Below are 26,101 nucleotides of genomic sequence, written 5' to 3' on the forward strand. Positions count from 1 at the left end.
TACTGAACAATTCAAATCATGATTTAAAAACTTCAAGTTACAGAGAATCCACCATTTGCTCTAGTCCAGTGGTTCCCAAACTTGTTCCGCTGCTTATGCAGGGAAAGCCCCTGGCGGGCTGGGACAGTTTGTTTACCTGCCGTGTCCGCAGGTTTGGCCGATCGCGGCTCCCAGTGGCCACAGTTCGCTGCTCCAGGCCAATGGGAGTTGCTGGAAGCGGTGCGGGCTGAGGGACATACTGGCCGCCTCTTCCAGCAGCTCCCATTGGCCTGGAGCAGCGAACTGCGGCCACTGGGAGCCGCGATCAGCTGAACTTGCGGACGCGGCAGGTAAACAAACCGGCCCAGCCTGCCAGGGGCTTTCCCTGCACGAGCGGCGGAACAAGTTTGGGAACTACTGCTCTAGTCTAAACCTGCAAGTGACCTGTGCCCCATGCTGCAGATGAAGGCAGAAAATCTCCAGGGTCTCTTCCAGTATTAACCAGTGGAAAATTCCTTCCCAATCCCAAGTATAGCAGTCAGTGGGATGCTGAGTATTTCAGCAAGACCCACCAGCCAGACACATGGAAAGAATTTTCTGTAGTAGCTCAGAGCCCTCTCCATCTAATGTCCCATCACCAGGGAATATTTGCTACTAGTAGTCCTAGATCGGCTGCACACCTTTGTAGGAATCTCATCATTCCATCCCCTCTGTCAATTCCAGGAGAGGCAAAGTTGCTTTTGTAGTGAGCCAGCCACTCCCAGTGCCTATTCAAGCCCAAATTAATGGTGTTAAATTTGCAAATGAATTTTAGCTCTGCAGTTTGCACCGGACTCCTTGTTGTTTTTGTGGATACAGACTAACACAGCTGCCCCCTGATACTTGACACCATGCAAGGCACTAAATTTAGCCGTATGGAGTGGAAATCCATCAACCTCATAAAAAAAAACTTGCACAGATACAGACACAAATCATCTTAGTCTCCAAGTGCAAACAGATGGACATCATACCAAATGGACTGAAGGTAAAAAATCCATTGCAATCGACATACTATACTGACTATGGTTTGAGAGATTGCCACACACTCTCAAAGAAACTGAGGAACCACCTGATCAGCATCCTGTACAGCAGACAGGAGAAGATCAAGAATGAGCTCTCAAACCTGGAGACTCTCATACAAAACCAACCTTCCACACAAACTTCCATGTGGCTGGACTTTACAAAAACTAGACAAGCCATTTACAACGCACACTTCACTTCTCTACAGAGGAAAAAGGAAAGTAAACGATCTAAACTCCTATATGCCACAGGGAGCTACAACAGTGGTACCCTTAACTCACCCAACGATATTGTTAATCTATACAACCACACACTTAGGACAGACTCTTCTGCTGGGCTATCTCGGGGACTCTCTTTCTGCCCCACAAAGCTTCGTAACTCATTAGCTTCCTTGTTGTTGTTTTTTTTTAAGTTTTGTGGTGAAATAAAAAACATTCTGAAACTACTTCTAAATAATTTTTGAAAGGGTTGATTTAAAAACCAAAATCTTGGCTATACCTAAATGAGGGCTATTTGCTATTTTGGGGATTTGTGTGCGTGCGTGCAAAGGCCTGTAATTGAAAGTCTACTATTCGCATCACATAATGAAAGACCCCATCATAATACACACGTGTAATGTAATAGAGTCAACGCTGTGATAGGAACCTTAAGTCTGGATTTAGTGGGTATAAAGTTTCTGTTTTGTTGCAATACCATGGCTTTTTGCATCATATATTTTGCTGCTTCTGATAATTAATTTAAACAGACATTAATAATGTTGGTAATATCTTTAATATAATAAGAGGCCACAGAAATATTATGAAAACTGGGAGTAAATATTTTCCAGAAATTAACTCTAGGAAAGAGTATATAGAATTCTAAGCCCAGATTTTTCAACACTGCAGCCAATGATGGTTTCTACAGATTTATAGCATACTTTATTTTTAACTGTTATGCTAATTCTGGCACCCCAAGTGCTTTGGTAGGTTGTCTTAGTGTTTCTTATTTTTCAAGAAAAACATAGTTTTAAATGGACATTTTCTTGTTTTAAACAATTTTATTTATCAGGTCACAGGATTTCTGCTGTGAGATATGTGGCTCAGCAATGAAGATAAGCCTGTTACCATTAACATCAGGAAGTGCTTCAAGCCAGGCTGACGAAGAGGCCAAGGAACTTGCCAGACAAATTAGCTTCAAGGTAGACTATTTGTAATTTTTCTTTGTTTGATCATTTAATTTGAGGAAACTGCAAGTGTAGTATTGCTATGAGGAAACAAAAACACTGAGAAAATGCTTACATTGTAACACAGCAGCACTGCATTGTACTGCTGTGCAGGAGACTTGATTTCAGGGTAGGCTGTGGGAAAACACACTTCCCACAGATGGTACAGTTGGTTTCTGGGAAGATGCAAACTGATGTGTTGTCCAACACAAGCACCGACTGTGGTTCAGTGACAGTGGTAACAAAGGTGATAGTAAAGGTTGCCTAACCATGTTGATTCTAACTCCCTGTTTTCAGTTACTAATAGCTTGATGAAATTTTCCAAGCTTAGTTTAGTTTTTGCTCAAACATAAATAATTTTGAGAAGTTTAGACAAACACAGTTCTGATGGTTTTTTTTTTTTTTTTGTATATGAAGAGAGTCAAACATATCCTTTTTTCATTATGTACAAAAAAAATTGCAAACTTTTTTCCCCACAAGCTGCACAGCTGAAGAGACCGAATGTAGAAAATTGGAGTCTGGTATGGATAGGGCTCTTAGCAGGAAGTGCCTTTTCAGTGGTCCAGTGAAATCGGGTTTTTGTTTAGCCAAGTATGATCCTTAGAAAGTAGCATGCACAATATGCTTTTCACTAAACTTAAGAAAGTGAACCACTGAGCAAGACTCTGCTGTACCTGGAGGCAGGGCTTTCTTAACTGTAGTGAAACATGTACCTCAGTGTTGCATCTTATACAAAAGACTACCCATTGACTTCAGCGTGATCAGAATTTCACCCTGAATCTCCAGTAGAACAGTTCCTCCTAGCACTGTGCTATGATATTGGTTTGGTCTAGAATCAAAGTGAATATTGCCACCTGCTGAACAACCAATACCAATTTTTGCAGCACTTCTGTGTTTTTTAGTAGTCTCCCTTCCAAATATGGACCAGGCCTGATTCTGTTCATAATCATATTTTTCATATGGCGATCTCAAAACACTTTACAAAGGTGGGATAGGGAGGAGAAATACAGGCACAGGGAGTTAAAAGTGACTTGCAAAAGGCAAAAAATTGGACTGTGCCCTTTTTGGTTCTTTCTGATGTATAAATCCTGAAAAGTGTGTGGGATTTTTGTTTTGTTCTTGTTTTTAAATACTAGTTTTTAACAATAGAAATATTAGAAATGTCAAGTCTGCTCTTTTTTGATTTAACAGATTCCCTGGTGACCTTGGCTCACAATCCATATTTTTCAGAGCTCTTAATTGAAAAGTTATGGGAGTACAATCTTTTAACAAAACTATTTTAAAAGTGGTTTTTCTCAGGGAGTTGAGTTGAACAGGAATCTAACAAGCAAACAAATCCACCTCATAGCCTAAATAAAATCTCTTCCCCACTCAGTTAAGTTTCACATTTTTAAAGATGACTTCTATCTACCCATCAGACTTACATGACACCTGTCATCAGGGTATTTGTGTCTCACGCTCTTTATGTACTTATTTATCCACACACCACAGGGAAGTACTATTATCCTCATTTTACAGAGGTGAACTGATGCGCAGAGATACTAAGTGACTTGCTCAAAGTCACATAGGGTAGAGAAGAGAATTGAACCCAGGTCTCCTGAGTTCCAGGGTAGCAGCCAAGCCACTGGACTATCCTTCCTCTCTAAACCTACTACAGAACTAGGGGTCTATACACTTCTAGAAAAAAAATGGGTTAGCAACACCTGAATTTCTAATGTATAGCACAAGCCTCCCGAAACCCTTTCAAATTGCATTCACACATCAGAAGCAAAAAAGGGCACAATCCAAGTTTTTTCCTTCTACGCCTATTGCCTTTAAGTGATTTGCCCAAAGCCATGGAACAAGACTGGCAAAGCCAGGCATATCTTCTCACTTCCAGTTTTCTGACTTGATTGGCTCACAGCACCAGGTCAGATTTTCTTATTAACATTTGTCTAATACAGACTACTCTTTTGGTACACCCACAATAATTGTGGGAATTACCATTGAGGGGTGTAAGAACCATTGGGATTTCTAATAATGGATGTATTCCATGTTAGCATTTGGAATAAGAAAGAACTGTTGCTATATGCTCCTCAGGAAAAGCCTCAGTCTTCTGCAAAGTCCTGTGTCCAAGCTATGTTCCTATGTAGTGCACCATATAACATGCTATTGTTGTGTTTGACCAACATTTGAACAAGTAGTATATTTGATATAACTGAGTTACAAAAAGCCAGCCTATCTAAATGTGAAGGGAATAGAATATATTGATCAGACAATCAATATATTTAATTCCCTTCTCTACCCTATTGATCAATTCAGTGGAATTGATCTAAAGATTCATTTCAATTTTAAAAATAATAGGAACAATTTCTAGACCAACTGAAATGTTAGGTGTTCAGGACCTTGTGGTATCAGACAGAACAGCAAGGCATGATCAACACAAGGGAACAAGAGCATAGAAGAGAAAAGGGTTGCATTAAAATGTCAGGAGATAAGCTCTTGTTGTTTACACAACTTATTGGTTCCTAATCCATTGCTTGCACTTTTTAATATTACTACTTATATTTGCATTAAAAATATGTATTTAATAAGATTGGAGAAAGCAAATTCAGTAGCTTGAGATTCAGACACAGGGCATGGGAAGTGTAGCATTGCACTCCTCTACCAAAGTACTTTATCTACACTGCATGCTGCGAGTTAAATTGATTCAGACCAGCTGTTTTTACTCCTAGTTATGTTCCATTGGTAAAGTGTTCAGCTCAGGAGAACAATGCTACTTTTCTCCCTCTGCTATGACCCCATTACCAGTCACCATTGAGATGCCACTTTCTCTTGAATCTTCAAAGTGAGAACACTGTTGAGAAGTGCTACATGTTTAATGTTAGACATTTTATAGATGCTAAGATACAGTTAATGTTTTGATGTTCTCTTATCCCTTTTGCATTGAAAATTAAGGGCCTAAGCCTGTAATGTGCTGAATGCCTCTCGTTCCCATTATCGTCAATTAGGTTGTAAAGCATTCAATACCTCACAAGATATTGGATTCTAATAGTGTAGAAAACAAACAGTTTAATATTCTTGAGATGTAATATTTCTTATATCTTTATGAAATGAGGTATTGTCTGGGGTTCCTCTAAGCTAGGATAACATCCCTGAAGAATTTCCATTCCAGATATGAGCCCCCTAAAGACATTGGTTGTGCTTTTATAGTTTGAATAGCCAGCTGTTTGCTGTTGGTCCCATCATAGTTGGTTGTGGTAGAGAAACAAGACATAGTGTTGACTTCTGCTTTGGTCCAGTTCAGCTTTTTCAAGAAAAAGATGTGGCAGTAGAAAGCTTGAAGGCCTAATATATAAAGGCTTTCCTTTAACCTGTAATACATTAGAAAAAATACTCTCAAACAATCAGTGCTTTCATAAGGATTCCCCAAAGTGCTGTCAAAGTTAGTGAGACCATGTAAGAAATATAACTTTTACAAAATGTTTGGCATTTATTTGAGAGAGTTTTTTTTCTCCTCTGAAGGATGCTTCCAATTTTATTCCTTATCTTATACCCCTTTTGGATGTTAACGTCCGCCATTGTATACAAGCAAGTGAAACTAAAAATCAGAAATGTGTCTGCAGGTTTTTTATTTGTTTTTGTGCATTAGTAGACTTACTGCTTGTGAAAATAATTTAGAATTGCAACACCTCCAGAAATTCCAGAAACATTGTATATAGCTTAAACATAATTTGCATGTCTATTGATAAGGATTCAGTAAATCTCCTCATATGCTGTAAATGTTGAAACAGATGCTCCATAATAGATCAAATAAACCACATTATAGTATATTATAACTAATTTGATCTCTCATCTGAAATGTACAAATGTATTCCCTTTAGGCTGAAATCAATTCATCCAGAAAGTCTATCACTGAATCCCCAAACACATCGGAATTGAACCACTCTGCCACCTTACCTGAGCCACGACAGGATGGTATAAGTAGAGCATTCCAGAACCCAACCACCAGTACAATGGTATGATGTGTTTAATAAATCTTATTAGATGTGAGTGGATTCGCAAATGGAGGCCGGGATCTGAAAACCAAGCAATGTGTAGACATGTCTAGAGAATTATTTAGCTGATCTGAGACTTTTTTTAAGATTGTGGAATACTTAGTTGTGTAAGAATATATAATAAGATAGGTGAATTTCCTTATATTTATATGATGATCAGGAAAAAAACTTTTCTTTACACATTTAGTAAACTCTTGAAATCAATACTTTGACCGAAGAGCAGTTAACAAAATAGACTATGTATACCAAAGTAGAAATTATGTGGAGAGGGCACATGCCATTGCTTTAATAAAAAAAGAAAAAAAAAATTTGGCCCCGAGTCACCAATTACTAATTATACTAACATAAGTAAAATTATCATTGATGTTGAAATCTCGCTTACCATCCTCCTCCAGCCTCTCCATCTGTCCACCTTGTGAGCTCATCCACTTCCAACTATTATCTTCCCTTGGTCACAGTCCATCTCTTTCCCTCCTTCTGTGTATAAACAAGATCTCATCTCCCCAGTCCTTAAGTAGGACCATGGGGTGGCTTTATTATCTTTCTAGCCACTAGTCTTTCCCTTCATTGCTTTATTTCTAAACTCATTGGCTTTGTCTGGACTAGGCTTTCAAATATAATGTTGGCACTTATCAGGATAACCTAGCCTTTAGTTTGATTCTTTTAGCACATTAAAGACAACTGTGTCTTATTGATAGAAGACTCTTAAAAGGTGTTAGTTAGCATGTGTTATGTAATCTTAAATTCTAGTCTAGACAAAGCCATGGAGTGGGCTGTCTGTAAGAGCTGAAATAATTTACTGACCTTATACTGAATGCCGAGTCTATCTACTCTAAACTGACTGTTATCCTATGCATCTAAGTCATCCCTAAGCTAAGTCTCAAGATGGATACTTCAACCTTGTCTTTTCTGCTTCCCTTGGTATGGCTGGTCATTTCCTCCTTCTTGATATCCTGTCTTTTCTGAGCTTCTGTGGCACTGTCCTTTCCAGGGCTGGCTCCAGGCACCAGCTTCTCAAGCAGGTGCTTGGGGCGGCGGTTCCGGAGAGGGGCGGCACGTTCAGGTATTTGGCGGCAATTCGGCGGACGGTCCCTCACTCCGTCTTGAGGGGGCCATTTAGAGATCTGGGGCAAAAATCTGTCTGGGGATTGGTCCTGCTTTGAGCAGGGGGGTGGACTAGATGACCTCCTGAGGTCCCTTCCAACCCTGATATTCTATGATTCTATGACTGACAGTTTCCCCTTCATTCCTCTCTGCTGGATTCCTTTGGGCTCTGTTCTTAGGCTCCCTCTTCTTTTCTCTGTGCACCCCATCCTTGGGCAACTTCATCCAGTTACATGGGTTTAATTATTAATTCTGACTGTTGAGTAGACCTCTTTAGTTTAGATCTTTGTTCTGCACTTCAATCTTGCACCTCTTTTTGTCTCAGTGATGTCTCTTAGATTATAAGATTTTTGAGGCAGGGATTGTGTCTTCTTTCTTGTATATAGAGAAGCCCTGATTGGCTTCTCTATATACAAGAAAGCCCTGATAGTCACTCATCTAGATGGCTTGACATAATCTCAAAATCAACATAGCCAAAACAGAGCTCTTAACCTTTTCTCCCCAAGTACCGCCACTAATTCCATTCTCTGTATTGGTTGATAACAGCACCACCCTCCCTGTACCTGAAGCCCATAGCTTGGAGATCATCTTTGACTTTGCCCTTTCCTTTGCTTTCCTCCTCCAGGCCATAATAAAATAATTTCACTTCCATAACATTTACCAGAAACCCACCCTTTATTGACGATCTCAACAGCCAAATTCCTCAACTGCATCCTAATAATAAACAAACCTCAAATACCACAATCTCTTCCTATATCTTTAAGATATTAAGCACGCTTGCTCTTGTGTGCATGCACACATACTGCCAGCCCATCCAAAATGTTGCTGCTAGTGTCTAGTCTAGAATTTACCTGTCATTTCAATCACTACCTGGAAGGCCCTGAATGCAATGGAACCCCCTGGGCATCACCATACTTTTTGTGGGGACTCCCATCATATAGTTGATTTTGCACTGCTGAATGCTGGTCTGATGAATCCAGAACTGTACAGATCCACCATACACTGGGATATGCATGCAGCTGCTAGAGAGGTTATGGCATTCTTTGGGCTGCAGTAGCAATTGCGGAGCACAATCTATTAAGAGAGATTCTGCTTCCCAACCCACACAATGTTTACTCAGGCTGGATATTGAAGAGGATTTAGCCCTTAGTTACTTGTGCATTTAATTTAAAAATGGCAAAGGATGCTCCTTGTGATAACTTCACACAGGGCAACACAAGTGAAACAGTACTTCCCCACTATAGAGCTTTAAGAGTGAAGAGGACCATGAGAGGGTTAATACTTGAAGTAGATACCACGAAGTGAGGGAGTCTGTAGAGGCCATTTCTGAAAATTAGACCTAAGTGACCTGCCTAGATTTGCCCAGGAGTCTGTGGCAGAACTGGGATTAAAACCCCAGATGTCCTGACTCCCAGTTCTGTGCCTTAACCACAAGAGTAGCCTTTTTCTTTTTCCATTTCTTCCATTAATTGCATGTTATAAATAAATTGATTATTTTCTTCTAGTGTTGCAGCATTCAGTAACTTGTATCATGTGTTGGTTAAAGATACACAAATGTTTATGGTATCTGAATACTACTGTAGTTTATTAAGAAGGTTTCAAGAACTTTATCCTTCTACATACTGTCCCAGTCTCTTACACCAAAGTGTGATATTCTTATGTACAAGAGGCAAAAAAGTATGTTTGCTGTGATTTGCAGATTTTCTTTTAATTAAATAAGATTATGTTCCTGTTTTTAGAATCTCTGCAATACATGTGGCTAAGTAAATGAAAATATTACTTCTTACCATTTTAAATAAATTGTGCAATTTATTATGACATTTGCATGTTAATACTGCCAGGGATAGTGTTTATATAACCCAGCCATTCTGGAAGTGCCTAAGGCCTGGTATTGGGCCAGGGCAGCTGCTGTTGTGACTGCTTCAAATGCAATCTAAATTCACTGATAAATTGTAGACAAATCTCAGATAAGCTGTGGTGGTTTTTTAGCAATGATGGGCTGCAAATTGGTTTAAAAAAAAAAAAAAAAGGTCAAATCACGTCAGACCATCTGTTGCATCTTGCAGTGCACTTTCCAGCTACGTGGAAATACAAGCATGCTAATAGCATGTATTTTTCCACAATAAGGATTTCTTCCAAATTTTTCAGTTTCAGAATAAGCCATTTGATTATATTCTTTTTACCACAAATCCTGGCTCTTAAGAGTATTGAGTTAATTAAAACTAATTCACTGGAGTCAACAGAAATAATCACAGGCATCTTAGTGTTTGTTTCAATTGTAAAGGAAGTCTTTTTAAATAATAAGAATTTAATTATTCCCATTTCTAATAATACTGTTTTCTTCAGTAGATTATCAGTTCTTCTGCATGCATAGCTTTTTTCAGAGCAGTTGACAGATATGAAATGATTAAAGCTTTAAACTTACATAAACATTTATTTATTGCATGTGATGGACTGCTGTCAAAAGTAGATTAATATTTTAAGGGATCAGATTGTCCATCTCTCTGCTCGTATTGCTTCACTAAGCATATGTTTCAAAAGCTGCCCATGTTTCTGAGCCACCACCATTTGGGAGTAGGAACCAGTTTAATAAACTGTCCATTTCAGTCATTGGGGAGTGTAGGAGGTCCTAGCCGGGGCTCGACCCTTCTGGACAGGAGGGGAGCCACACCGACTCACTGCTGTGGGAACAAGTAGTCAGTTAGTCCCGGAACTCCGGCTCTTTAGTGCAGAGTCGGAGCAGCCACAGTTAAAGCTCAGGCCCTTGTTGGCAGGGGCTGAGCGAGTAAACAGTTCAGAGGCCAGGCCCTGGATCAGGGCGGGCCAACACAGGTAAGCTCAGGCCCTTGTTTGCAGGGGCTGAGCGAGCAAATAGTTCAGAGGCCAGGCCCTGGATCAGGGCGGGCCAACACAGGTAAGCTCAGGCCCTTGTTTGCAGGGGCTGAGCGAGCAAATAGTTCAGAGGCCAGGCCCTGGATCAGGGCGGGCCAACACAGGTAAGCTCAGGCCCTTGTTTGCAGGGGCTGAGCGAGCAAATAGTTCAGAGGCCAGGCCCTGGATCAGGGCGGGGCCAACACAGTTAAGCTCAGGCCCTTGTTGCAGGGGCTGAGCAGGCAAATAGTTCAAGGCCCAGGCCCTGGATCAGGGCGGGGCAAACACAGTTAACTCAGGCCCTTGTTGCAGGGGCTGAGCGAGCAAGCAGTTCAAAGCCCAGGCCCTGGATCAGGGCGGGGCAAACACAGTTAAGCTCAGGCCCTTGTTGCAGGGGCTGAGCAGGCAAATAGTTCAAGGCCCAGGCTTCTGTAGCCGAGCGTTGGGTGAGGGGGAAGCCTGCCACCCGTACGGAGGGTGGCAGGGGGGAACGCAGGCCCACCCACTCCACTGCGTTCCAGCCCGGGGCCCTAACAGCGGTTGCTGCCGCTGCTGGTCAGTGGGGTATCCAGGCCGCAACACACTGACATAGGCTCACACTCAGTTGCAGCCGGACCGGGGTCGGCTACCCCCGGGCTACTTCCGTGATCCCCCTCACAGCCTACCTCGCTCGTCGCGCCGGGCTCAGGCCAGTCCACCTGCATGGGCTCCTCTGGGCCGGGGCTCGGTGGCAGGTCCGGTAGCTCTGCCGGGAAGTCAGGCCAACGGTCCCCAGGCGGCTCCTCTGGGTAGCAGCAGGGGCGGAGGGGTTCGGGTCCAGTCTCACCCTCAGGGTTAGTGGGGTCCGGTTCCCAGGGGTTCTCCCAGTGGCGGGCGTGAGCGGGCTCCGGCGGCTCCTCTTCGTAGCGGGCCCGGGGTAGCTCAGGCCAGCCAGGGTCCAAGCCCCGGTCTTCAACGGTCTCCTGGGCAGGAGCTCCCGGCCGCACGTCTGCTCCCTGCGGTGGCTGGGCTCCAACTGAGCTCTGGCGGCCGGCCTTTATACTTCCTGTCCCGCCCCTTGACTTCCGGGGGGCGGGGACAGGCGGTGGTGGTCCCACCCACTCTGGTGCCGGCACGTGGGCTCCCTCTTCTGGACAGGAGGGGAGCCACACCGACTCACTACAGGGAGTGAGGAGTCATCAAAGCTGAACAGAGAGAAAATGAGATGTGAAATGTGAAGAGTTGTATTACAGGACCTGCTCTTATTCTTTCTTAGGGTAAACTCATGCTGAAGCTAATAAAAGCCTACCCTGAGCAAAGATAGTAAAAATGGGCCCTGCTCTGCTACTAGGAAGGTGAGGTAACCCAATGAAATTCAGTTCCATTTTACTGCCAGGCATTCTTTCTCTACTACGGCATATTTTTGTTCTCTGGGAAGGAGTTTCTTGCTGAGGAATAGGACTAGGTGTTCTTCCTTCCCTACCATTTGAGAAAGTACGGCTCCCAGCCTTACCTCAGAGGCATCCATTTCTAGTAAACTTGTTCTCAAAGTCTGAGGCTACTAGCGCCGGATTACTGCAGAGGGCTGTCCTCAGATCTGCAAAAGCTTCTTCAGCCGCGCAGGCCCATTTCACTATGTCTGGGCCACAGGCTTTTATGAGGTCCATCAATGGGTATGCTCTGGTAGCAAAGTGGGAAATGAATTGCCTGTAGTACCCAACAATCCCTAGAAATGCTCTGACCTGTTTCTTCCGGATCAGTCGAGGCCAACTTTGTATCGCCTCTAGCTTTTTTAGTTGGGGTTTCACTTTGCCTCTCCCCACAATATACCCAAGGTATTTGGCTTCCACTAGACCTATTGCACACTTGGAGGGATTCACAGTGAGACCCACTTTCCTCAAGGTATCTAGTACTGCTTCCACCTTTTCAAGGTGCATCCCCTAGTCTGGGTTATGTATGACCACATCATCCAAGTAAGTGGCGGCTTACTTGGCATGTGGATGTAACAGCTGATCCATGAGCCACTGTAAGGTTGCAGGAGCCCTGTGCAATCCAAAAGGGAGGACGGTGTACTGGTACAATCCTTTTGGTGTCGAAAAAGCACTTTTTGGCTTCCCTTGCCAGAGGAATTTACGAATATCCTTTGGTCAGGTTGAAGGGTGGACAAGAATTGTGCTTTCCCCAGTTGGTCAGTTAGCTCACCTATTTGATGTATGGCGTCAGCATCAAACTGGGACACCTCGTTTAATTATCCGAAGCCATTCCAGAATTTCGTAGTGCCATCTGGCTTAAGTACCAGAATGATTGTAATGCACCACTGACTATGGTACTCCTAGATCTAACATCCTCTTAATTTCAGTACTGATCTCTTCTCTTTTTGCCTCGGGGATCCGATATGGTTTAACCTTCACCTTTACTCCGGGATCCGTGATGATGAACTTCTGTGGTTTTGCCTGGCTCCTCAGAGAACACACTGTGGTTTCATTCAGTCATTTTGATAACTTCTGCCCCTTGTTCAGGGGTCAATTATGGGGATATGCTGGTGGCGTCTCTAGGGCGACCACATAAGCTTCTGTCTTGCCGGGGCTTCAATAGCTTGACATGGTAGAGTCTGTTAAATCTTATAGTCAATATCCCTGACGGCTTCTTTTACTTCATATAGGCCCTGACATCTGTTCAGGAGCTTGCTTTCAGCTAAAAGAACAGGAGTACTTGTGGCACCTTAGAGACTAACAAATTTTTTAGAGCATAAGCTTTCGTGGACTACAGCCCACTTCTTCGGATGCAAATAGAGTGGAACATATATTGAGGAGATATATGTACACACATACAGAGAGCATGAACAGGTGGGAGTTGTCTTACCAACTCTGAGAGGCCAATTAAGTAAGAGAAAAAAACTTTTGAAGTGATGATCAAGATAGCCCAGTACAGACAGTTTGATAAAAAGTGTGAGAATACTTACAAGGGGAGAGAAATTCAATGTTTGTAATGGCTCAGCCATTCCCAGTCCTTGTTCAATCCTGAGTTGATTGTATCTAGTTTGCATATCAATTCCAGCTCAGCAGTCTCTCGTTGGAGTCTGTTTTTGAAGTTTTTCTGTTGTAAGATAGCCACGTGCAGGTCTGTCATTGAATGGCCAGACAGGTTAAAGTGTTCTCCCACTGGTTTTTGAGTATTATGATTCCTGATGTCAGATTTGTGTCCATTAATTCTTTTGCGGAGAGACTGTCCAGTTTGGCCAATGTACATGGCAGTGGGGCATTGCTGGCACATGATGGCATATATCACATTGGTAGATGTGCAGGTGAACGAGCCCCTGATGGTATGGCTGATGTGATTAGGTCCTATGATGATGTCACTTGAATAGATATGTGGACAGAGTTGGCATGGGGCTTTGTTACAAGGATAGGTTCCTGGGTCAGTGTTTTTGTTCAGTGATGTGTGGTTGCTGGTGAGTATTTGCTTTAGGTTGGGGGGTTGTCTGTAAGCGAGGACAGGTCTGTCTCCCAAAATACGGAGACGGATCTCCCAAGATTTGGCCAAACCGGACAGTCTCTATGCAAAAGAATTAATGGACACAAATCTGACTTCAGGAACCCTGCCTTTTTTGAGCCAGATATAGTAATCTGCTGCAACACAGACCCAGGTTCTGACCCACACCCCCAAAGCTGCAGACATAACTGAAAACGGCTTAGAAAGTGCTCCTGTTTCTAGCACCCAGTCACCTAGCTCCCAATGGGATACAAACCCCAAATAAATCCATTTTACTCTGTATAAAGTTTATACAGGGTAAACTCATAAATTGTCTGCTCTCTATAACACCGATAGAGAGAGATGCACAGCTGTTTGCTCCCCTAGGTATTAATTACTTACTCTGGGTTAATAAGCAAAAGTGATTTTATTAAGTATAAAAAGTAGGATTTAAGTGGTCCCAAGAAATAACAGAGCAAAGTAAGTTACCAAGCAAAATAAAACACTCCAGTCTAAGCCTAATACAGTAGGAACCTGAATACAGGTGTAAATCACCCTCAGAGACGTTCCAATAAGCTACTTTCACAGACTATACTCCTTCCTAGTCTGGACCCAGTCCTTTTCAGACCAACATTGTGGTTTATGGCCTGGGTCCAGCAATCACTCTCACCCCCATAGTTGCAGTCCTTTGTCCCAGTTTCTTTCTGGCATCTCTTTGGGGTGGAGATGCCATCTTTTGAGCCAGCTGAAGACAAAATGGAGAGGCTTCAGGGCCTTGTATATTCTCTCTCTTGTGGATGGAAACCCCATTGTTCTTCTGTGCAAAATCACAGCAACAAGATGGAGTTTGTAGCCACCTGGGCAAGTCACATGTCCATGAATGATTCAGCTTTTTGCAGGCCGACGCAATTGTTTACATTAGTTTGAACGTTCCCAGGAAGGCTCAGATGTGGATTGGCGTCTCCCAAAGTCCATTGTCAGTTAAGTGTTTCTTGATAGGACTATTCTGAATAAGTGCCCAGTCTCAAGAAGCTTACCAAATGCTTCTCTGATGCTACTTAAAATCAAATACATTGAGATACAAGTACATAGCCAGTAAACACATACAGACTGCATAATCATAACCAAATTACAACCTTTCCATAGACATCTTACTTGACCTCCATTGTACAAGATTTGGTGCAACGATAGGACCTTGGTTGTCACAGTGATCTATACGGTCACAGTTCATGTCAATAACGTCACACATGGTATGTCTGTTGATCAAGATTTGCAAGAGAATGAAGCATAGCTGCAGGGATGGAATTTGAAGTGGAAGGCTGTGATGTTATTAACTTTAACTTGGGGGAGGTCGGTGTTAAAACACTTTTATTTGGGTGCAGTGCACTGTTAAAAAATAGCCTCTATGTCAAATTATTGGGCCTCTTCAGATTAACTAACACCTAGGTTTCAGATCACCTCTGAATCCTCTCATCAGTATCTCAGTCCGGGAAGACTCAAGGTTTCCCCTCCTTCCTCCAGGATAGGAAGATCCACCAGTATTTCCCAAGTCTTATGTTTACCTTTGGGAGCCAGCCCCTTTGAGCCTGTCACTGGTATTTGCCCAAGGGGCACCAGCAAATAGCTATGCCACAACTTGCACCCTGCTGTTGGGTTTCTGTCTCCCCTCAGTCTGATCCCTGAGGGATGTCTACCCTGCATCTGGGAGTGAGCCTCCCAAGCCAGGTATACAAACTTGTGGTAGCAAGGCTTGCGCTAGTATGTGAAAAATAAATTGATACTTAGATGTTGCGACTTGGGTTGGAGCTCAGGCGCTCAAGCCTATCCTTCCCCTGCCTAGGCTTGAGAGCCCGAGCTCCAGCATGAGTCACAATATCTCTACAGCTATGTTTAGCATGCTAGTGTGAGTCTGTTGACCAGGCTGGGAGATTCACTCTCAAATGCAGCGTTGACATATCCTAACTTCTCCCAATGACATTTCTGTGCCTGGTTAAATGTGCTTATCTTCCCTGTAAAGTTGAGCAACATTATACCTGATTTTCCTGTATATAATCACTGTGTCACCGGTATCCCAAAAGACCCTGATGACCTTTTTGCTACACGCTCCTCCAGATCCAGTTTAAACAAGCAGATTTGATAGCTCCCTGTAATAGCTGATTTGCACACATTTCCGACAAAAGCATCTTCTGTGCCTGCCCTCCTCCCCCCACTAAATCCAGACTCAGATTCACACCGGTATGAATCCCATGATCATTCTCTCTTCAATGAAGAATATAAATAAATATGATTCACCCATCAGAGGTATGCAAGAAGTGTGAACCAATCCCACAACACGTCCTTCATACCAAACCATCAAAGATGTACAGCTTCAGCCTTTAAGCCCAGCTGCAACCTGCCTGCTGCTCTCCTACCTTCTTGAGGGTTCAGTGCACTATCAAATGCCTGAAAATCCAGACATCCACCTTGTTTTTATGTCATCTGAACACTACAGGCAGAAAAGGTTTAGCTCATATTCGCCACGTGGGCTGCTCAGTCCCCCAGTATAGAACAGGTTAAAAATGGAAATCTGGCTTTTTTGAGCTAGAAGAGGTCTTAGAGGGACCCTAGAAACAGCCACACTCAGAGTAAGCTTAGGTTGAGGTTAATGTTATGTTACTGGTTTTAAGTTACCAATACAGGCACATCCTAGGAAAGGAATGACTTTGGACACTATTTCAGAGTCTGTATGCTCTTGGAAGGATGGGGTAGGGATCATCCCACTTACAGGCACTCCCATCACATTTTTACATGGTTATCTTTTGGCCTTGGTATTAACCATCACTGACCACCTCATTGCCAACAATGAAATTTTGTCAGTACAGCTGGCATTCTGATAACGGGATCCGTTTATTAAAGATACAAAACTGAGTTGAAACTAAGTGCTCTATGAGCCCCCTGAGTGGAAACAATGGTTGTGAGCCATGAAATTATCAGCATTCCTTCTTGGTTCCTTGCTACATCAACAACTCTCTGCTGTCATTATTTCCAGATTAAAAGACAATGACTGTCTCCCATCCTAGGTCTCAGCCAGGGAGATGCTTGATAGCAAACTGGAGCCAAACTGGGGTTTGGCGGGGTCCAGCCAAAACAAGGCAAAAGAGGGGGGCAATTTGGCTGCTCTGCGACCTTCCCTCCCTGCTGCGGGCTGAGCCCTGCCAGGGTGACAGCCAGGACCTTGACCCTGGAGTGCACTGCGGAGAGCCAGGGGACAGCTAGCTGCCCAGACCTGGAGCTCGCTGCAGGGGATTGGGCGGCAGCCAGCTGCCTAGACCGGGAGCCCCACTGGGGGGGCAGCCAGGCCCCTGAACCTGGAGCCTCCCGCGGGGGTGCAAGCAGCTGGCTGTCTGGACCCTGAGCCCCACCGTGCGGGACCGGCAGGAGCCTGGACCATGGAGCCTGCTGTTTGGCAGGGCAGCCCAACTGGGAGACGGTAGCCAGGAGCGCACTGCCTGGCAGGGCAGTCTGGAGCCTACGGCCTTTAGCACACAGCTGAGCTGGGCTGCAGCTGTGTCCTAATTGGGCCACAGGTTGAGAACCTTTAAACACAGATTTTACAGTTTTACAAAGAAACCCTTCTGAATAGCCAAGGATGGCACACACTAATCATTCTGATCCCATCTTTATGATAATTGATAATAAGGATTAGAAATGTTTCCAAATAATATAAATATATACAAGGCCTCTTATTGTAAATAACATAGAATAGTCTGTAGGTAGACATATTGGATGAACAACATGATTTTTCATTTTGGGAAAATGAACCCCATTCCCTTCTTAGTGTCCAACTCCTGCATTTCCTGGCTTCACTGTTCTCTCGTGGTGGTGGATGTAGTTGTTTCTGTGGATCTAAAGTTTCAAAATCTAGAAGTCTCTAAATCTAATTTTCTTTGGCCCTAGCGCCATCTGCCACCCAGGACAGACCTACAAATCAATGGGATATGTGCATAATTTGCCCTTTGCTTAAAGAGTGGTCCTAGGTCTTCCTTAGAAACATTCCTGTAGGCTCAGTGCATGCCTGAGTAGGTCCTTACTGCTGTGTAGCTGCAGTGGAAATCATCTCTGCTGTTGAAGAAGCCATACTCATATAATGGGGAAAGGTCGGTATGGCTGTGAGGGCACTCTAGGATACGTGAGGATGGTAGGAGAGCTGGCCAGAACTGTTTGGATTTGAAGTTCTGTACCCGTTTAAACCCCTGCTGGAAATGTCATGTAAAGGAAACTTCAAGGTGAATCTCTGGAGTTCCGGAGTCCTTTGTCCTATTACGTAGGAGGGTACAACATATCTCATGGACATTAGGATTTCTTTTCAGTACATGTCAGTGTTTCTTTTGTCAATCATTAGTTTTTATTGCACACTGAAGTCTCCTTGTGGGAGTTGTAGTTCAGATCTCCATTCTCTGCTGTTGGCCAGGATACCTGGAGGACCATGTGTCTCATAATGCAGTGTGGATTTCCCTGTGACCGAGCTGCATGGTGCATTATGGAAGATGTCGTCCAGCCAGGAGAGATCAGGCTCCCAAATTACAACTCTCAAGAGCCAACATGTCACTATGGGGAAAATTACAGCATAATACACACTGTCAATACCGCATTGAGTAACCAAGACCGCCGACCAGGGAAATAACCCACTTCCTTCCCTGAAGAACCAAGGGATGCGCCCCACCCATGTACTTATCCACTACACCGATACTGACTTGGACTCCTTATTCGGGGTGGTGTGCCCGAGGCCTCTTATCCACTGACACTTTAAAAACCCTTGCAACCCAATCTGGGTCTATGCAGGTTATGCGATATGTATGTATATTCTCATCCTTGCAAACGATACCTGTAACCCCCCATAACCCAAGCCTGATCCCAGATGTGCAGTACCTTGCCTCTTAACTCGTGTATATTTCATTTTAAATATTAACTTTAATAAAAATTTTAAATTTGAACTCATTCAAACAAAGCATTTTGGTTTAGTTCAGTAAACCAAAATCAAACATTTAGATTTTTTTGGTGAATTGGGCTGAAAGCAAATTTTGGGGTTTCCTGTGACATGGAAATTCCTAATTTTGCTCCGCTTTGTATACTATTTTTATAACTTTCTTTATGGCCAATTTCATCCTTTAACGTCAGTTCCAATATAATTTGCAGTGTTTTCCATTTGTGCAGTGTAAACCATTTGTGCTTAAGTACCTAGATGCTATGGACTAGTTTAAGGATAAAATATTTTATTTAACCATTTAAAATATTTCACTTGAAAACATTGTTGAGATAAGGGGACCCAAAATGTGAGGTAGCCATTATGACAAAGAAAACACAAAACCATGGAGTAGAGACCGCTTTTTAGACACAAGTTTTAAAACCTGTAGAACAGTGCTTCTTACACACACTGGCTTGGAATTTCATGGGGAATCAAGTATCAGAGGGGTAGCCGTGTTAGTCTGGATCTGTAAAAAGCAACAAAGAGTCCTGTGGCACCTTAAAGACTAACAGATGTATTGGAGCATAAGCTTTTGTGGGTGAATACCCACTTCGTCAGACGCATGGGGAATCAAATTATCTAAATGACAAATACCTCTGTGCTCCTTCTGTGCAGCAAGGGAATGAGCAAAAGTCCAGAAACTGCATAAAAATAGTGGATGGTGCAACATAGCAAGGAATTGAATTATGTAGTTAGGTCCTGTGGTACATACTTCCTGAGGCAAGGTACTAAGTTGACAGGCAAATTGTTGATGTGCATAGTTTAATGCAGATAATTTCTACATTAATGCCTCTTTACCATATCCAGAGACAAACAGTGGGAGCAATAGCATATGATAGGCAGGAGTGGTGATTGTCTGTACCTTATGTAGTTGGGATGATAGTGGTTGGGAGAACAAGGCTGGGAGGTGTGTAGAAGGATGTCTATTCTGAATGTTTGGCTAGAGAGCCATAGGGTTTGGAACAGTGCTCTATAACAGAAGTTGGTTGAAACTATACCATAAAGAGGCGATCACCTGTAGCTGACTTTCAGATAATAACATTATATTGGAAGAGTAGGCTTTGCTCTTAAATGTAGAGGTATGTACATTGCTGATGCACGGACTGTCTCGGTTTAAAAACAATATTCACTTTTTTCTTTTTAGTCTGAAACTCAGAATAACTCCACACCACCTAATCAAGAGCATACTCAGCCTATATCTAATAATACCTCCATGAGCCCTCGCCAGCGCCGTGCCCAGCAGCAGAGTCAGAGAAGAGTACCATCTTCAACTAACTTTAATCAGGTGCAGCAACCAAGAGTCAACACAAGCCACACTGGATCAACTGTTCTGATTGTCCTTCTGACTTTAGCATTGGCAGCTCTTATATTCCGACGGGTATATCTGGCCAATGACTATATATTTGAGTTATAAGATTGTCTCTGTCTTAAGCAGTGACTTGAATGCTTCATTAAATATTCTGTATTGGGTATGACATGAGAACTGTTTACAGAAGATTACTTTTTTATTTACTCTTTTAAGTCCTTACGAATGTTAATATACCTTTAGGTACATTGCTTTGTAAGGATGACAAATGTTGACATTTCTATGAATACTAACAACTGTTAATGATCCATGAACACTCACGAGATACTTGGAGAAACAATTTGGTTGAATGTGAGCATAATATGTAAAGGGTGGGGGAAAGAAAATATCATTTGTGGCTACCTTATTTATTGATAAAAGGAGGCAATTAAAAAAGAGAGAGGTTTAACACTTTTTCTCTGTGGAACATGGGTGCAGATATTCACCCATATCTGAGTGAGTATAAAAATTTACGTTGGAGAAGGACTTTTAAAAATGAAACGCAGTGTCTATGCGTTGCGTGTGCTCTTAATTCAGAGGGGGATAATATTTTGTAACCACTTTTATTTACAATAAGACAATTCTAGAAAAATGCATGAAATGTTGGTTCTGAGACTGTGCTCTCTGTGGGGGGGGAAAAAAGGGGCCAGAAAATAGTTTGCTTTATTTTTGTTTTTTGTTTCTAAATTTTTTTGAAAGTTAGATTGGATAATCTTTTGCAAGATTTGAATGTCGTCTTCTAATACTCTCAATTGTATATCTTGCTTTTTTAAATTTGAAGATTATATAAAATGTCTATTATTGCGATAGTTATAAATATGTAATATAATTATTTACCCAGAGCTATTGTCTTTTAATTATTCCAGAAATATACATAATGCATTACATTGAACGTTTCATATGTGCTGTTATTTCCTAAAAAAAAAAAAAAAAAAAAAAATCTAAAAATTTTCATGCTGAAACACTGCTAGGCATGTGCAAGCTTGAGGGAAGCTTTCATGAAACCCTTGGCTCTAATGAATTATCTCAATTCAAGACTCATTTGCACAATTATTTTTCTTGCGCCTCATTGCAATACTTCAAGAAAATTTAAAAGTTTATAAATACCTTTCCAGCATATTAAGATTACAGCATTCATGTGTATATCACCATTTATTCATTGTAGGTGCTGGCACTTCAGATGGGGTAGGGTTGCCAATCCTCCAGGATTGTCCTGGAGTCTCCAGGAATTAAAGATTAATCTTTAATTAAAGATTATGTCATGTGATGATGCCTCCAGGAATACATCCAACCACAGTTGGCAACCCTAGATAGAAGCCCTCTGGGCTGATCTTGAATTCATTTAGCCATAAAGAACAAGTTCAATGGGATAATCATTTCCCCATTATCTGACTGTATTGATAATCAAGACAATCTACCATTGCTCATTTAAGACCCAACAGAACTTCAGTAATTTTCACTTTACTAGTGGCAACTATGATAGTTCTCACTAAAGCCAGACTGTCCCACCCTATTTCTTAGCAAAGATAAGAATGCTGTAGTCAGCTCTCATATTAACATTACAAAATATTCTACATGCTAATGTACTCCGAAGCATTATAAATAAGTGAAAATTAATGGATAAATTACATCTTTTATGTAGTGTCCTGGTGTGTGTGTGTGTGTTTAATTTATTCACTTGCTAACTTGCAAAATTCAGAAATGGATTCCCAGTGGTTATTGTGAATTAGTGCTGCTCTGCTATACATGCAAACAGGATGTATATACATCAAAGCATCTTAGTTTAATTAAACATTTACAATAAAAGTATATAGCATATCTAGATAGATCAGCAGTTATTTAAATCTTGCATTGTCTTCAAATCTGGAAGGAGGACAATCCGGTTTCCTGTGGTGAAATGAGTAAAAGTATTTTTCTGCAATAAGTATATTAGTTTTGGTAGGAATATATTTAAAATCTATAGACCCCGTATTCCTGAAATAAAAAGTTGTTTTTTCCTAGTTGGTGCATTGTTTGAATGCACGTGTTCACATTTGCAAGCCTGGGCCCAGATTATCCTTTCCCTTACGAGAGGGCTCTGAAGAAAAAACCTTCAGTAGGATGGATATCCTTGCAGAGTTTCTTCCTGATTGTTCCTCTGAGAGATTTGCTGTCACCTTGCAGAACAGGCCCTGAGGCCCACCTTCAAACCCAGCAAATTCTCAGGGATACATCCATCAACCAAATTCTGCTCTTGCCCTTTTGCAGCAGAAACTAAGTAAGGCTGTTGCACAAAGCCCTCTGTACCCAAAGATAGGGGCAGGTTTGCGCTCTTTTTTTCATAGATTCTAATTCCAGAAGAAACCATTGAGATCATCTGGTCTGACCTGCTATATAACACAGGCCATAGAACTTCCTAAAATAATTCCTTGAGCATATCTTTTAGAAAAAACATTCAAGCTTCATTTAAAAATTGTCAGTGATGGAGATTCCACCACGATCCTTGGTAAGTTGTTCCAATAGTTACTTATTCTTACTGTTTTATTTCCAGTTGAATTTCTCAAGCTTCAACTTCCAGACATTGGCTAGCATTAGACCTTTCTCTGCTAGTTTGAAGAGCCCATTGTGATACTGTATAAAAGAAAGGTGACCATGTTTATGGTAATGTATCATCACTGATGTATCACCACTGTTACTTTGTATAATATTTATCACAATTGTGTATGTCGTGTAACATATCATCGGAAAAGTTATAGTCTAAGTATGATTGTCCTGTTTAAATGCCAAATGCCATATACCATCACTGTATATGAAGTTATGAAGCTTTGCTCTGTATTTGTATCTCAAACCTGTTGTGTTTCTGAGTAAACCCCTCCACGCCCCAAGACAGACTTACACCAAGGCTAGCCAGCCTGCTTGATGGCCCATTAAGGACAATCAGCTCTTCCAGGGACCCCTCCCAAGGTCTCTTCAGGCACATGTAGGCAATGAATGCCTCATGACTCAGCAAGGAACATGTGACCCAGGACTCCATATTTGTGCCAGTAACTTTCCATTCACATGTGCTGTGAGTGTAAATTGCAGACTGTGACAACATTCTTTGTCTTCAGTCCTTCTCCATTTCTCTGGATTGTGATTTTTCTAACGAGGGGAGCTTTGAACAAAGGACTGATGACCCCCAATCTTTTTGGGTGATCCAGAGAGACACATTGCAAGGTAGCAGAATTACCATCACTACTATCATCCTGACCTCTACAGACTTGGAAATCAATTGTAATGTATATGATTCCTTAAACCATTTAATAACTCCCTTCTTTTCTTTTTTTAAAAATAAATCTTTAATTAGTTTACTAAAGATTGGCTGCAGTGTGGTATTTGATGAGATCCTGAAAGTACATGTTGACCTGGGGGTGAGTGTCTGATCCTTTGGGATTGGAAGAACTGAACGTGGTGAATTTTGGTGTTAAGAACCTTTCATCACCAAGTCCAGTTGTCTGGTTGGTGATTGGGGGTTGGAGTGCCTAGGGTACTGTTGTTTGGCTCTCTGTGAACTAGTGCGTGATACAAGAGTTCACTTTTGTTACTGGCTTGGTGAAATCTTATGATAGAATAAACCACCAGTTTTGGGGTATTTCTGCCCTGTTTCTTACAGTCTGTCCTGAATTTGTCATTCTCAGCTGTGACCCATAACGGGCAAAGTCACATTTGGCGAAGTCTTGGGCAGGATACACATCATCACAGGTGTCAATTGGGCTTTGGCTCAGAACCCCACCCTATGTAAGACTTAAATTTAATATTGAGAGTTTTAAGGGTTAAAGATTAGTGACCATGAGTGAGTCACGAGCCTATGAAGCTATGAACACAATGTAAGGTCCATTATCCTCACAATTTTTTATGAACACAAAAGAACTAAAAAATGATGTGAAGATAAGAAAATGGACCTTACAGGGAATATCTCAGATCAGGAGATGACCAATTTGCTCAGAATAGGAACAAAAGAATGCAAACGCTGGCACCAGTAAAAGCATGAAGAAGAAATGCCAGAATTTAGAATGAAGAAGAAGGCTGAGGATGCAGACGAGAGAGTGTCCCAGAGACACTGAGCAGAGGCTGAAATTGAAAAGGAAGCTCACGGAATGTGAATGGAACAGCTGGAGACTGAGAGAGATGCTCATGAACTGCAGCTCTGAGTCCTAGACAGGCAGAAGGAACAGCAGCCACAGCCTGAAATTCCATCTTCTCTCAATAAGAGAGACTGACATAAACTCTGCCCAATTCATAAAGACTCACTGACAAAAAATGCCAGTGTGGACAGCGCTATATCAGTGGGGGACATCTCCTGCCAACATGGCTACTGCCGCTCATTGGGGGTGTGGTTTAATTATGCCTCTGGGAGTCTCCCATCCGCATATTGCTGTTACGCGGAGACCTTACAGCGGTACAGCTGTGCTGCAGTAAGGTCTGTAGTGTAGACATAGCCTCAGTCTTACAGGCAGCAGATATCACTAATGAATTTATAGAAAACCGAGCTTGTGAAGGGTGTAAACCCCAGGAGAAAGGTAATCCCTGTACACCCCAGTAAACCTAACCCCAACTTTATTAGAACAGCTCATGGGAGCCTGGAACATAAATCCTCTCACCTGAAGGGGAAACAATCAATGTGCAACCCCATGCCATATAAAATCAAATTGCCCAAAGCTTAAAAACACTCCACAACCTGCACCAAAAAACACCACAATAAATTCTAATGCTGTCACTTTGTTTACAAATGCTACTCTCATAAGCTCCAGCATTGCACCGTGAGTCAAATGCTAACCTTGCAGGTGTTAATGCTGCCACTTTAATTCCAGAATAGGTGGTGGAAGAGGAAAGCATCCGACCTCACAAATTATATTAGGACTTAGATGTGGAGGGCTAGTGAGGAATTCATAAAGAATGCAAAGGTCAATGGAATTGTGTGTACTTGATAGTGAGATTCAGCCTCTGATATTACCTTAGGTAAAAGGGAATTGGTCCAAGAGGGAGATTTGTTTCCAGATAAGAGTGTGAACATACTGGCTTTTTCTGTGCTTTCTGTAAAAGTGCTTTTGGCCAGAATCCCCTTGAGTGGAAATTTTTTGAAGATGATATGGTGGTTGGTGTTATATTTATTACCTGCTGATGTCTTGATTGGTGGTGATATTTCAACTATGTTTAATCAGGGAATATTGTGACCAGGTCACAGGAAAAGAATGGTTCTGATGCAGGTTCCCTGCATGATGTCAGTGAGGGAAATTGTGAACAGGCTAGAGCAGTGGTCTCCAACCTTTTTATGCCCAAAATTAACTTTTTGAATCTAAGGGCAGCCCAGGATCTGCCCCACCTCTTCACCAAAGCCCCCCCCGGTCACTCCACCCTCCCCCCCCACCCCCCCCCCCGGAGCTTGGGGTGCAGGAGAAGGCTCAGGGTGCAGAAGAGGTACAGGGTGCTGGCTCAGGAGCGGGCTAAGGGCTGGGGGTTGGGGTGCAGGAGGAGGTTTGGGATGCTGGCTCACTATTTGGATTGCAGGATTCAGGAGCCACATTCATGAGGTTTATAGATGAAGTCCTACAGGGACTAGCTAGCCATTTTCAGCAGTTCCTGGCAAGATCACATAAACCATGTGGGAATTGTTACATAGGCTTAGAGAGGCTAACCTGACAAAGTTTCTAAATGCAAGCCTCAAAGGTATCATACCTGGGACACAGTGCACAGTGCGCTGGTTTGCCCTGAGCCTATTAAAAGCTGGCCTGCGCCTACAACAAAGAAGCAGGTCCAATCCTTTATTATTTTTAAAGGGGTTCACTGATATTGTTGCTCCCATAACAGACCTTATAAAGAAAGGGAAGCCTGACAAAGTGGTGTGGATGGAGGCCTGGGAAAAGGACTTCCAGAGCATAAAAGAAGCCTTATCTAAAGAACTTGTCTTAGCCAGCCCTGATTTTGAGAAACCATTTCTGCTATGCACTAATGCTTCCAATATTGGATTTGGAGCAGTGCTAATGCAAAAAGGAGAAGGTGATAGGAGACACCCCAATTCATGTGTAAACAAG

General features: G+C 42.4%; 1 protein-coding gene across 1 annotated transcript in view; it reads left to right on the plus strand.

Annotated features, from left to right (window-relative positions):
• The window catches only part of UBE2J1 (ubiquitin conjugating enzyme E2 J1), a 62,293-nt gene extending 38,908 nt beyond the window's left edge, over nt 1–23,385 (plus strand). The window contains exons 6-8 of the mRNA XM_054022159.1: nt 2,086–2,215; nt 6,103–6,237; nt 19,851–23,385. Of these exons, the coding sequence (XP_053878134.1) occupies nt 2,086–2,215; nt 6,103–6,237; nt 19,851–20,120 (535 nt within the window). The 3' untranslated portion in view covers nt 20,121–23,385. The remainder of the gene's footprint in view (nt 1–2,085; nt 2,216–6,102; nt 6,238–19,850) is intronic.
• Nucleotides 23,386–26,101: the final 2,716 nt, after the last annotated feature.

Source organism: Malaclemys terrapin, chromosome 3 (genome assembly GCF_027887155.1).
Source record: "Malaclemys terrapin pileata isolate rMalTer1 chromosome 3, rMalTer1.hap1, whole genome shotgun sequence".
Taxonomy (NCBI): Eukaryota; Metazoa; Chordata; order Testudines; family Emydidae; genus Malaclemys; species Malaclemys terrapin.